This window comes from Cuculus canorus, chromosome 16 (assembly GCF_017976375.1).
Source record: "Cuculus canorus isolate bCucCan1 chromosome 16, bCucCan1.pri, whole genome shotgun sequence".
Classification (NCBI taxonomy): domain Eukaryota; kingdom Metazoa; phylum Chordata; class Aves; order Cuculiformes; family Cuculidae; genus Cuculus; species Cuculus canorus.
Window position 1 is genome coordinate 5,985,103 of NC_071416.1, and position 13,452 is coordinate 5,998,554.

Genomic DNA, 13,452 nt, shown 5'->3' on the forward strand with positions numbered 1-13,452 from the left:
AGGGGTGCTGGGGGTACTGGATGTAGGGGTGCTGGGTGTTAGGGTGCTAGAGGTGCTGGATGTGGAGGTGCTGGTGTGTGGGTGACAGGGGCTTTGGGGTGTTGGGATGCTGGGGATGCTGGATACAGGGGTGCTGGGACCTGGAGGGCTGCACCGTGTGTGTTTCACTCTGTTTCTTTTGCCTTGGTGTTTCGGGGCGGGGAGGGCGGAGTTGGCCAGGCTTGGTAGACCATGATGCGGGTTTCCCCAGCAGCCACTTTTGATGTTAAAATACGGACCCAGTCAAAGCTCCAAAGCCCCCAAGGCTCCGCTCCGGCTGCTGCGCCGCAGTGACAGACAGGCCGCCCCGCCCGCCCCTCACGGGGCAGCGTGCGGTCGCCATGGCAACGGACGGCGCGTCACGTGACCGCCGCGCCGCTTCCGCCCGCCCTCTCACCCCAAGATGGCGGCGCCCGTCGGGCCGGTGAAGTTTTGGAAGCCGGGTGAGGGGCGCGAGTGGCTGAGGGTCTTCACGGGTTTCTGCGGAGAGAGGCGTGCTGTCCCTCTGCCCCCGGCACGCAGCGAGGTCTCGGCGGTTGCGGCCGGGCGCTGCCGGGGACCGGGGAGAGGACGGAGCCCGCCCTCAGCCCGCCGGGTGGGGGTTACAGGGCATGGACTGCGCTTCCCGGGGCGGCCCCGGGGAGTTGAGCCAAGGGAGGTGCGAAATCCTGTGCCTGAGGGGGAATAACAGCAGAGAGCAGCCCGGGGGGCAGGGGCTGAGCGGGGGAGCCTTGGCTGCACGGAAGGGACCAGGACTGCCTGAGAAAGAGCTGCTGGATGGAAGGAAGGGCGTCCTTCCCCTTGGCTGCTGGATGGAAGAAGGGCATCCTTCCCCTCGGCTGCTGAGTGGAAGGAAGGGCATCCTTCCCCTGGGCTTCCCCTGGGCTGCTGGATGGAAGGAAGGGCATCCTTCCCCTGGGCTTCCGGATGGAAGAAGGGCATCCTTCCCCTGGACTGCTAGGTGGAAGGAAGGGCATCCTGTCCCTGAGCTGCTGGATGGCAGGAAGGGCGTCCTTCCCCATGGCTGCTGGATGGAAGGAAGGGCATCTTTCCCCTCGGTTGCTTAGTGGAAGGAAGGGCATCCTTCCCCTGGGCTGCTAGGTGGAAGGAAGGGCACCCTTTCCCTGGGCTGCTGGATGGCAGGAAGGGCACCCTTTCCCTGGGCTGCTGGATGGAAGGAAGGGCATCCATCCCCTTGGCTGCTAGGCAGAGGGAGAGCATCCTTCCCCCTCGGCTGCTAGGCAGAGGGAGGGGATCCTTCCCCTCAGCATTGAGAAATCCATGGCAGGGTGCTCCCAGTGCCAGAGGACTGGACTCATTGAAGCAGGGCCACAAAGTAAAGGGGCACAAAGGTGTTTGAGAGTCTGGAGCATGCGATGTACAAGGGGAGCATGAGAGAACTGTGCAACCTGGAGAAGAAGAGCCTCGTGAGGATCTTTTCAGTGTATATAAATTCCTGACGGGGGGTAGGAAGAAGGTGGAGCCCGACTGGTTTTGGTAGTGCCTCCTGACAGCATGAGAGGCGGTGGGCACAAGCTGAAATATGAGAGAGTCAGCTTAAAGATGAGAAAAAGCTTTTCCACTATGGAGGTGATCAAGTTCTGGATCAAGCAGTCGGGCAAGTCGTGAGGTTTCCAGTCCGATGGAAGGAGGACCCAAGCAGCCCTCTGTGAATGACTTATGTTAACCTTGCTGTTGGACTGGAAAGGTCTGTAGAGGTCCCTGCCAGCTTTGGATGTGCTGTAACCCTGTGATTGTCCGTAAGGCTTTGCAGAGCTTGTACCTCCCATTTGCTTATCCCAAAGGGGAGCTTATATTTCTGAGTTTGGTATTTTGTATTTCAAATTGGTCACTGTGCTGTGGTGTGCTTTGGCAATGAAGCTGGGGAAGGGTTTGGAGGACAGGTCTTACGAGGATCAGCTGAGGCAACTGAAGCTGTTCACTCTGGAGAGGGGGAGGCTGAGGGGACAGAGACCTTATTGCTCTCTACAGCTGCCTAGAAGGAAGTTGTAGTGACATGTGTGTTGGTCTCTTCCCTGCAGTGACAAGGGATAGGATGAGAGGAGGTGGCCTCAAGATGCACCAAGGGAGGTTTAGATTAGAGATTATGAAATATTACTTCACAGAAAGGGTTCTGAAGCAGAAGGATAGTCTGTCCAGGGAAGTGGTGGAGTCACCATCCCTGGAGATGTTTAAAAGGCAGGTAGATGTGGCACTTAAGGACAGGGTTGAGTGGTGGAGCTGGCAGTGTGAGTTTTACAGTTGGACTGGACTCTGATTTTAAAGGTCTTTTCCAGCCTAAATGTTTCTGTGACTCTGTTTGCAAAGCTATTGTAGGGTCAAGAGTATTTTAGCAAACAGCTTCTTAATCACTTGAATATTATAGTAATATGTGTATATATACAATATATGTATATAGTAATACATTGACAGTAGTGTGATAAAAAAGACCCAGAAAATACTGTGAAAGAAAATCAGTTGGTGGCGAGAAGCAATGTCTGTTAACTGAGTTGATTTGTTGAGAACCAGGGATTGAATATCAGAATCTTAACTTTCCCATCTGTCCTGGGAAGTGAATAGCTATTGAAATCATTACTAATCACTCTTAAAATTGGATCAGTTAGCTATAGGACTTGCTTGGCAGCTTTGAATAGGAACTAACTATTTTTAAACAATGGAAAACGTGGGAAAAGCTTAAGCAAGTAAATCCTACAGAACAGGGAATTCCTTCTCTCTGCTCTCAGACTATTCCAGTTGAATCTGCAGCTGGAGATGATATATTCCGTTATTGAGTTATTGTTTCTAGTTCATTTGCACGATTCAGTGTTTTAGGTGTCCATGTTTTGTGGTAAGCTGCAGCAGGAATAAATCGAGTTTCTGTTCCTGAGGTAAATTTGGATCTGAAGCGAGTGGCATATGTCATGAGCAGGCAAGATGTTAGTTGATGTTATGTTGATGTTAGTCAAGAGAAGTTCTGTTACATGTCTGATTTGCTGGTTTAAGATCCATAGGCATACTCCTATATACAACCCTCCCTTCTGGGAGGGTTGTGGAAGGTATATCTGAACGGTTGCACCAAAGAAGAAAGTCCCCAAAATCTTGCTCTATATTTTTCCTACGTGCTTTTTCCCCATCCTTTATCTTCTTTTAAAAATGCAAATACTTACTCACATTAGATTTTTTTTTTTTAATGAGTAGGAGAGATGTATTTCATTTGCAAGAATTTCTGTGTGCTTACTGTTTGTTAATACTTAGATTATTTCACAGAAAAGTTAGTCTTTTGATATATGCTGCTACCCATGATTCCTCCTTGTAAGGAACATATTTATTTTGTTTGCATTGTGGTGCAGTAGGCAGAAGTGTGTTCTTCCAGTTAAAATTAACTTATGTTATCTAGGCACGGAAGGTCCTGGCATCAGCGTCTCAGAGGAGAGACAGAGTCCTGCTGAGAGTAGTGGCATAACCGTCATTTATAACCCTTATGCTTCCCTTTCTATTGAACAACAAAGACAAAAACTGCCTGTTTTTAAGGTACTGAAGTTCTTTTTGGTATATTAAATATGTTGGATGAGGTCTGGCTCTTATGTCTCTTTCTGAAGGAGCAGTATAGTATGACTTTACAGCATAAACAAACAATTTTACAACCTTGCTCTCTTTATTTGTTGGGATTGTCCTGTTTGACCACTTGTACTGACAGTTTCATAGGCTTTGCAGGTTTATGCTAATTATTATATGTCGTACATGTCATTTGTAGATTTTAAAGAATTGTTTAGCCTTTGGCAGTAAACTTCATTATAAGATTAATTTACTAGGTCTGTTAGATAAGTAAATAATGTAATTTTAATTATCTTCTTATTTTTGTACACATCTGGTTTTGATACATAAATGTCATTTTTCTCTTTCAGCTAAGAAATCACATACTTTATCTAGTTGAGAACTATCAAACTCTGGTGATTGTTGGGGAAACAGGTTGTGGGAAATCAACGCAGATTCCACAAGTAAGTGCCTATTTAACCGAGTAAAAATTAGATATTCCCTCAGGGGATTTTACATGAAATGTTAAACCAGAAGTGGATCATGAGAATAGAGTTCACCTGTGCTTGTGTGTGTCCAGAAGGAAATATAAGGCTTTTTTAGATAGCAGGAGATGATGTATGTATAATATGAACGCTTCCAGTACAGGAAAGGACCATGCAGAACTATTAAGTTTATGTTGGTACAAATAGTAGTCATTGTCCTATAGTAGGTGTTTACTGCTCTATCAGAATCATCTTTAAAATTTTATTGAGTATATGTTTTTAGGAAGGAAGAAAGATACACTTTTTCTTATGAGCTTTCCTCTTGGAAGTTTTTGAACATTGTGTTTTTTGTGATTTTGTAAAATTTTCTGATTTATGACAGGAATTAAAAAAAATCTGAGAATATTTTAAAGCTAGTTCTTGATTTTATCTTAAAAACAACAGACTAATGATGAATGACATCTTTTCTGTGAGTGCAGGACTTGTGCTACTTAGCCTTTTTTCTTAGAGGCATTATATAATAAAAGAGAGAGGAAAAAAGTGAAGTATTTCAGAAATACTCAGACCCAAAGAACTGCTCTGGATGCTCTCTGAAAGCTTATGTGCTTAGGAAGTAGGTATTGTATTATATTAGCTTTAATGGTGAGATTAATAATGCACAAAATCTCTACGTAACTGATTTGCCTGATATCATACACCAGTTAGTGTCAGAACCAGGAAAAAGCATGTAGTGCAGAGAACTAACACCTTGCTGCAATCCCAGCATGACTAATTAGTTTCTTATCCTCAATATTTGCTTGCAGTATCTAGCAGAAGCTGGCTGGACAGCTGAAGGAAGAGTTGTTGGAGTGACACAGCCTCGTCGGGTTGCTGCTGTTACAGTGAGTTTTTCAGTGTCCAGATTTTCCTGGTTTGTTTTCTTATAACCTCCCATTTATTAGCAGGAATCTGTTCTGCTGAACAGCAGGAATCACAACTGCGTGAGCTCCTGACTGAATAGACCTTTCTGCTTATCTTCCTCATAGAATTGCCAGTGCTCTACGCTGAATTCAACCCGATTAGTAGGTCTTGCCAAAGATTCAGAGTCCAGAATTGCAGATGTAGAAGCTCTAAAATAAAATTGAGTGGTGTCAGCAGAACTGTGTTTGGAAGTTCGGGCTGCTGTTCAGAAGTTAGGGTTCAGCTGTAACTGACTCTGGACTAGAAATGTGTTTGGGTGACCCTTAGTTTCTTTCACAAGGTAAAGCAGTGATGCAAATCTGTGTATAGCAGCATAGCCAGTGGAAGAAAGAGGAGGTTGAGTACTTCTTTCTTGTATCTTTTTTTTCCGTGGGTTTTTTTTGTGTCATGAGGTAGGTTTTTTTTTTTTTTTTTTTTTTTTTTTTTTTTTTTGTAAGAGCATCAGGGAAAAGAAGAAACTGTTTTATTGTGAGAAATCTTTTCATATACATAGTATGTCTAGGAGAGCATAATGTCAACTCAATGTACTGTGGGAGGAAGAAGAGGTGATGCTGAGGGCAACGACTTGTATGCTTTATTAATTGTCTGCACGAAAAGCGTCCAGTGCTCGTTGTCTTCATAACTGCTGCCAAACACTGATTTCATGGGCTGAAGTTTCTGCTGCAGCATTCTTTTTGTACGGAAGGCTGAGGTGCCATTTTGTAACCCTCATTTTGCGTGTTCTTTATAATGTGTTAAACTATACCTGCAACGAATCGCCTTATGCCTCTGGTAGAAATGTAGTAGACTCAGGAACTATGCAATTTGCTTTTCATCTGATCAGTATTCTTTGGCCAGATCCAACATGGTGAAGGAAACAGTCTCTAGCAGCAATCTGCATCTTGTGCTTTGGGCAGTCTGCCTGCAGTACCCTCCCTTTTCTCCTTCATAGGACATCCAGCTGACAGTGCACAGTTCTACAGGAGATGTTGTGTATACCGCAATGATTTCTCATGACGGACTTACTTCTCTTTTCCCCTTTGATGTCTTAACGCGTGATTTTTAAGCTTAAAATAAAAAGAATACTCAACTAGGGCTTAGTATATAGACACAGCAGGATTTTTCTTTGAGAATGTTGCAAACTGCCTGGACTGTGTGGCAGTTGCAGGGAGATGAGAGATACAGTTGATGATTTATTGCTTTGTCTTGAACTGAAAGTCTTTTATTTTAGTGTATGTGCTTATCCGCTTTCCAATCTAGAGTATAAGGGTTGTCAGAAGGAAAGGGAGGTAATTGCAGAGGCATAAGGTATAGTTTAGAAATGCCTGAACTTCTGCTTGCATTACCGAGACTGACAATTATCCTGAATGCTTAGGCTGAAAGTGATGGAGTGGTAAAAGCCCAAGTGAAATCGTGGATTCATGGCCTGTTGGTATGGTTTAGAATGCTGTTCAAATGACAAAAAGTAGCTTGCTCTTGGAATTCTACTAGGATTAATGTATGCATTGTGGAGTGTCTTTAGTTGGCAATTCTCTGTGGACAAAACAATGACATACCGAAGCAGTGTGCTGTGAGCTGTCCCTTACTTATAAGAGTCTCTTTCCTCAGGTTGCGGGTCGAGTTGCTGATGAAAGAGGTGCAGTGTTAGGTCATGAAGTTGGATATTGCATTCGGTTTGATGACTGCACGGATCCACAGGCTACAAGAATTAAGGTGAAATACAAACAGTATGTGGTTACTCTGAAATGGTTAGTTGAAACTTTTGAGGTCCTTCTGCAAAATTAATGAGAGCTTGTGATACCCAGTAGAGAGAATAGATGACATTTTAGTTTGCTGGCTGAGTACCCCAAAAGTGTGCTTGAAATGGCTGTGGCTATCCAAACCTTAATAAAATAAGTACCTATTCTTTTGTGCTAGTCTGGCACCTTTTTAAAGCTGAAGGAGATTTTCAAGGTAGTTATGGCCAGATATTGGTTCAGTGCTAGTTTGACCGGATATGTCACTCGGTCATAGTGAAAGGCTGTGGTAAATCACAGATAAAGCATCCTCACCACCCTAAAAATAGATTTCGATTAAAAGCGCTGATAAAACATAAGATGAGTCGCTAACTGAGAATAATTTGGTGTGAATTAAATAGCAAGCTTTGCAGCTGTTCTTTAGTGCTGTGAGCAATATTAATGTTGCTTCTATACAGATGAGAGTTTGCTTTAGTCATGCTGGAATAGCAGTGATGATGAATGAGACAATTTACTTAGTGATTTTTTTCTTTTTCTGAGGCTCGTAGCCCTTTTACAGTGAAAGAAATGCAGATGTTTGTTCATTAAATGCAGCTGAAATCTTTTCTTACAAGTTGATGATTAATCATTTAGGGTTGGAAATTTGGAGGTTTTTACCTTGCACTTCAGTTCTTTCCCAGTTTAAGGCCACAGCTGGAGCCCCAGGTCAACCTACTGTTTGATGGCTACATAAAGCTGGTGGCTTCCCACTGGAAGAAAGTATTAAATTAAAATGTTGCATTTTGTTGAAATGTTAAGATTTGTGTAATGATCAGAAATGTGATAGATATTAAGTAGCCCACTTTGAAAAGGTCAGCACTCCATTGACACATAGGATGTTATTGGTAGAGCAGATTTAGCCATGTTTCAAGCATGACTGAAGGAACTTCTATTGCTGTGTTCCAGTGCTGTCAATCTGTTATTTTTTCTACAAAAAAATAACTAATTTTAAGGAATCCAATTCTGATTAAAAAGCAATCACTCTGCTTATCTCTGGGTTAGCACTCAGAAATACACATTTAGCTTCCATAGTTGAAAGTCAATCACTTTAATAGGTCTTTAGAAAATGAAAGGCAAAGAAAAAATCAGGCAAAAGCCTAGAAAATAATCTTTAAAAAGCATATGGGTTATTGAGACTGCCTGATAGAGAGGGTTTTTTTACGTTTTTCTTTGCATTCACTTTTAGTTTCTCACTGATGGTATGCTGGTGAGGGAGATGATGTCTGATCCTTTATTAACAAGATACAGGTAAGGAAATGTGGGATGAATGCTTGCTGAGGTGTCATTCAGTAAACATCTGCGTTCTTTTAGACTGAGGTGTGTTTGTCATAAATTAAATACCTAAAGATGTGAAAATTATTGTAGGAATTTGACTTCTTTATGTTGTAAAGACTATTAGAAACCCAGTTGATCATTGCAACAGCAAACCCAGCAGGATTTGGTACTGTGGTTTTGGAACAAAAGCCAAATGGGCCTCGTGGAGTCTGAATTGTTCCCTTTACTAGTTTTACACTTTTTCTTTCTGTTGCTAATCAACTACAGGAAACCTGTGCAGTACAGTAAAAATAGACCTTTTTTCTTCTACCCCTTTCCATAAGTTAGCCTGAATAAAGAGTGGTGTGCATGTACCACATGATTTTGTCTACATTTTTCTCCCTGCTTTGTTGAAACTCTTCTTAACTTCCACAGTTTTTGAAGTGGATGTAAACATAAAAGTGCAGCAGCAGATTTCAAACAATGATTTTTCTATAAGACAGAAAGACCCTGATTCTAGTGTCAATCAAACAGTTTCTGAAACATTATATTTCTGCTTTATTCACAGCGTCCTCATGCTAGATGAAGCCCATGAAAGAACTCTTTATACAGATATTGCTATTGGCTTACTGAAAAAGGTTATTTTTTTAATGTTCTCTGTAACCGTTTTCGCTTTCATCCATTTCATTAAACTTCTGATCTTGATGACTGGTTAGTGAACTCGTTTAAAAGAGAGAGTGATTTCTAGTTCCTCATTAATCCTAAACCCTTTTGTACACACCCTACTATTTACTTCAGTGTTACTCGGGATCTTTTATTTCCTCCCCCAGTGCTGACATGTCTCCTTAGATGATAGTTGTAAAAAGGAAATAGCTTCTGCTGCTGATGGTCACGTGGAGTGATCTGGTAGGAGGTTGTTGTTAACTTTCAGTCTACTAAAGATCTGACTCCCACCAGAAAGTAAGGGTAAGCTCTAATGCTTCCAGACTGAATGCCCTTAAAATGAATATATAAAACTCCAGTCATCAGGCTGATAGATCCATGGGATGATATGGGTGCTTCCATTCATCAGCTGCTTTGTAGTGTAAAAGAATTTTTAAAGAGAAGTTACTGGTAACCTGGTTTATCTAAAACTTGGTTCTAGTCTTATATCTCAAAGTGGTTTTTACTCTGGATGTTCTTGGTCTCTATCTTAGGTTCAAAAGAAGCGTGGGGATCTTCGACTGATTGTGGCTTCAGCCACCTTGGATGCAGAGGTATCGCTCACAGAATTGATTTGAAATGAAGTGACCTTAAGTGGCAGCTCCACTTGTGTTTATATACAGCTTATCGTCTGTGCTGCTCGCTTCTTGTGAAGCATTACTGATGTCTGAGTTGAGAAGAAAAGAGGAAGCAGTACAGGAAAAAAAATCTGCTGTAGATAAGTTGCTGTGTTTAATTTTGTATTCCCTACTTTTTTGCAAGTGAAGTGAAATATGAGTCTGCTTGTCATATGTTTATACCTTTTTTCCTCTTGGTATTGTTGTATAAAAAGATGTTCTTTTGGTTTAATGTAGTGTAGTAGGAGGCATGGTTTAGCTGTGTTTTGCTGATAGTAGTAATTTGAGACAACCGTAGACCAGTCAAAATAAGCAATAAATGAGTAGATTTAGATTCAGTGGGGTCTTACTAGTTCCCTGATTGACCTGTGAAAATTTATGTAACTTACTAAAAATGTCATTAGTTTAATTTTGAGTAGGAACATAAGAAATGCTCTCCTACATCAGAGCAGTGTTTCATCCAGCCTGGTGTTTCCCATCTGTAGCAGCAACAATAGGAGATGCTGTTTAGGGAAAGCGTATGAGCCTGTTCACCTGCTGAGGGTCCATTCTCTTTGAGCTGCTTCAGCATCTGCAGTAGTTGTAATAGAGATATTGGACAGGACATTCCTGCTGTTTCCTTCTAGCATGTGTTTATAGGCCTGCTGTTTGTTAATTTGCCTTAGAATCTGCTTGATGAAGCTTTAAGTCTCCAGGAGATTGTGTGAGCAGTTTTCAGACGTTTGCCACCTGCTGTATAATGAAGTACTTATTTAATTCCTTTTAAACCTGCTTTTTTTCACCAAGGACTTCGTAGTTCTAGTAGTGTGGGATTTATTTATTTTTTAAACAACAGCAGCAAAACAAAACCAGTTTTTATATTTACTTTACCTTTCCCCTTTGACTCTGTAAACCTCAGCTGTGTGTCTTTTCCATCTCCTGCTCCCCAAGCAGAGCCCCAGCTTTTTCAGTCTCTCCTCATAGGGTAGCTGCTCCATCTCCTTTACCATGTTCATTGCTTTTCTCTCTACTTCTCCAAACTCCACTTCTTACAAAGTGAGATTTTGGTGTTCAGTAAGATCTGTAAAATTTACTTACTCATCCAAAAATGGATAAGAATATGTAAGCCCTACCCAAAACTTTTAGGACCAATGATTTCTATGTTCTTTAGCTTTGAGTTCACTACTGTTATAGATCCAGTAAAATATTTGTATATCTGCTTTTTTCCAGCTATATCTGCTCATCTAATTAATTTTATTACCTCTTTTTGATCTATGTCTTGCATGTTACTTACTTTGAGAAGCAATGTGTTTGTGCTAAATGCCTGAATCTCAGATAGAATAGAAGGCAATAAAATCAAAGTTTAAAATTTTTAATTAGGAACTTTGTCAAAATACTGTCAAATTTCTGAAGAAAACATCAAAGTATTGATAATTCAGCTTTGTCATGTCTTTAGGTTTTCCTTCAATTCTTTGAAATCTCAAACTGAAAGTGTTTTCTTTAAATTTTATTTTAATGCAGAAATTCAGGGATTTCTTTAATCAAAATGAGACCGGTGACCCCAGCAAAGATACCAGTGTGATCCTTACTGTTGAAGGGAGAACGTTTCCAGTGGACATCTTTTACCTACAGAGGTGTGTTGCTGTTTGATCTTGTCAGTAGTGATGAGGAGACTGGGCAACTGTAGTATCATTTTAGTTAGGTTAGAGCTTAGAAATTCCCAGACAAATGGTAAGGAAGACAAGTAGAAGTGACGAGTCTGTTATCTGTTTTTCTGCAAATGTCTCCATTTTCTCTCCCTGTAGTCCTGTTCCAGACTATATAAAATCAACTGTGGAAACTGCAATGAAAATCCACCAGATGGAGAATGATGGTGATATACTGGCATTTTTAACTGGTCAGGTACAGACATAAGCAATTTTTTTTTTTTGCTTTACAGTGCTGTATTGTGGGCTTTGTGAAGCCGCTGCTGTGTCCTGCTTTCCTTAGCTGTGCTTACTTTAATCTCATTAAAGGTGACAGATATTTCTGCATTGATGGGAGCAGAATTAAGCTAGTCCAAAAGATTTACAGAAAATATAATTGTGGTCTGGATTTATCAAAGCTAGTGATGGATGATAGTTTTTCTTATTTAATGCTGTATGCTTTTGGCCCTGTTAATAAGTGGAACAGTAAGTGGTTTTTTCATGCTAGTCACACCTACAAATTTGACAGTGAGTCATCATTAATAGTTAAGGCAACTGGAATTTACATTTGTTAGTCTTAACTTCTAAAGTCTTCGACAGAAAAACAAATCGCTGTGAGATGAAAATTTGCTAATCTTTTCTGCTCTATTTTTACCTGTCAGCTCACTTTGCAGCCAAGAAGGGTATCGGGAAGGTAGCTTATAGTTTTTCCAGTGAGGAGGACCCTTGAAGAGCTTCAATAACATCTTGTATATTCTTAAAATAAGTTCTTCATACCCGTTATTGATTTGACATTGACAGAGTGAGTTATTTAACAAGGCAATGTCTGAACATTTTGTTGTCTGTGTTTAAGAATGAGATGCCACAGCTGATGTCTGAGATTAAATGTGAAGTTGAGCAATAAATATTAATACTGTTGCTGTGTCTTTCCTCATCAAAACCCACAGCATTCTGCACAGTCAAAATAGATAGGCTTCCCATTCTGCTGTCACAGGTTGAGATACACAGGAAAATATGCCTGCTTCCTCCTGAACTTTGTGCAGTCCTTCCCTTGTGATTTTTCCTCATGTATTTGCAACACTGTCTCAAATAACAACATAAATACTTACATAAATATATATGTATTATGAATAGCAATTTATGTAAGAATATGACAAAACTGAGTCTGCTGCTCAAAAGATCCCAGACTTCTAATAATTACAATTGTTAGATATATTGATATATTGGGATTATTTGGTGCATATTTTGTATAGAGATGGCAGCTATGTGGTATTAAAGGAAATATCTCAGTTCTGCTTCCTGTCTTGTTCTGGCTTTAGGAGGAAGTGGAGACTGTTGTTTCTATGCTCATTGAACAGGCTCGGGCTCTTTCTCGTACTGGAATGAAAAAACACCTCCGTGTTCTCCCCATGTATGCTGGGCTGCCTTCTTCTGATCAAATGAAAGTGTTTGAGAGAGTTTCTCACAGTGTCAGGAAGGTGAGGCTATTGTGTATGTCTCAATTTCTGCCACCCAGAAGGGTGTCTGTGTTACACAGGTTTTATGTATGAGGTTCTCATAGTGAGACTATTGCAGACACTTACCATGGGAGACTTTCTGCATCTCCTAACACCGCCTGTTAGTTTTCTATCTGTGAACAAGGAACACATTCTCGGGCTTCTGTTTTCATCTTTGATCTATCCTAGACATGTCAGTTCTAATTCTCCTGTCTACCTCATCAACTTCGCAGTTTTTAAGAGTCTTCTTATACTTTTATGTATCTACATCTGGCTGCGGATTCATACACTCTGAAGTCCTCTACTTTTACCTATTTTTGTTTCCTTTTGTGGTCTAAGTGTCTATAGGTGTTTTCCACCACTAGTGGAAAAATTAGCTATAGAGTGGGTAGAGTGCTATATTTTCACTTAAGAAACAAGTTGCTTGCTTTTAATAGAAAAAAAGCTTTTGTTTTGACTTATAATATCTTGTTTGGATATATAATGTCACAGAATTATATAATTGGTCATGAGTAGTGCTTTTTCCTTAGGCAGAGCCTATGTTGGGACTTATATAAGCTGATGGAATTACACAGGGGTGACTTGTTAGAATTCTTGTGTTGGCTGGAGTCTAACAAGTAGAATTGTTCATCTGGTGTTGGAGAACATTAAGTATAAATACTTCTCTCTCCAGGACATGACATTAGTCAATTAACTTCCAAGATTTACTTTTTTAATTTCAGGTGAAATAAGGATTAAATTTCTCTCTGTCGCCTGGGAACAATTATTTTTAAATATTTTAGGACATATATGTAAGTATGTCTCTGCAGGAATGCTGAACATGGAGCACTTAATTCTGTTTTCCCCTATCCCCTGCCTCACTCCAGTGTTACAAGTAACAGTTCAAATGTAACCGAGAAGCAGAAAGAAAATATTTTTAGTTTGCTACATGGGAGCACTTGATTTAC

General features: G+C 40.8%; 1 protein-coding gene across 2 annotated transcripts in view; it reads left to right on the plus strand.

Annotated features, from left to right (window-relative positions):
• The first annotated feature begins 393 nt into the window (after positions 1-393).
• The window catches only part of DHX35 (DEAH-box helicase 35), a 28,424-nt gene continuing 15,365 nt past the window's right edge, over positions 394-13,452 (plus strand). The window contains exons 1-11 of one of the 2 annotated variants that reach the window (XM_054081700.1): positions 394-482; positions 3,437-3,570; positions 3,945-4,037; positions 4,862-4,939; positions 6,606-6,710; positions 7,959-8,020; positions 8,595-8,664; positions 9,223-9,282; positions 10,846-10,958; positions 11,130-11,226; positions 12,329-12,487. In XM_054081700.1, coding sequence (XP_053937675.1) covers positions 443-482; positions 3,437-3,570; positions 3,945-4,037; positions 4,862-4,939; positions 6,606-6,710; positions 7,959-8,020; positions 8,595-8,664; positions 9,223-9,282; positions 10,846-10,958; positions 11,130-11,226; positions 12,329-12,487 — 1,011 coding nt within the window. In that variant the 5' untranslated portion in view covers positions 394-442. The remainder of the gene's footprint in view (positions 483-3,436; positions 3,571-3,944; positions 4,038-4,861; positions 4,940-6,605; positions 6,711-7,958; positions 8,021-8,594; positions 8,665-9,222; positions 9,283-10,845; positions 10,959-11,129; positions 11,227-12,328; positions 12,488-13,452) is intronic. The other variant, XM_054081701.1, reaches the window with a different exon arrangement.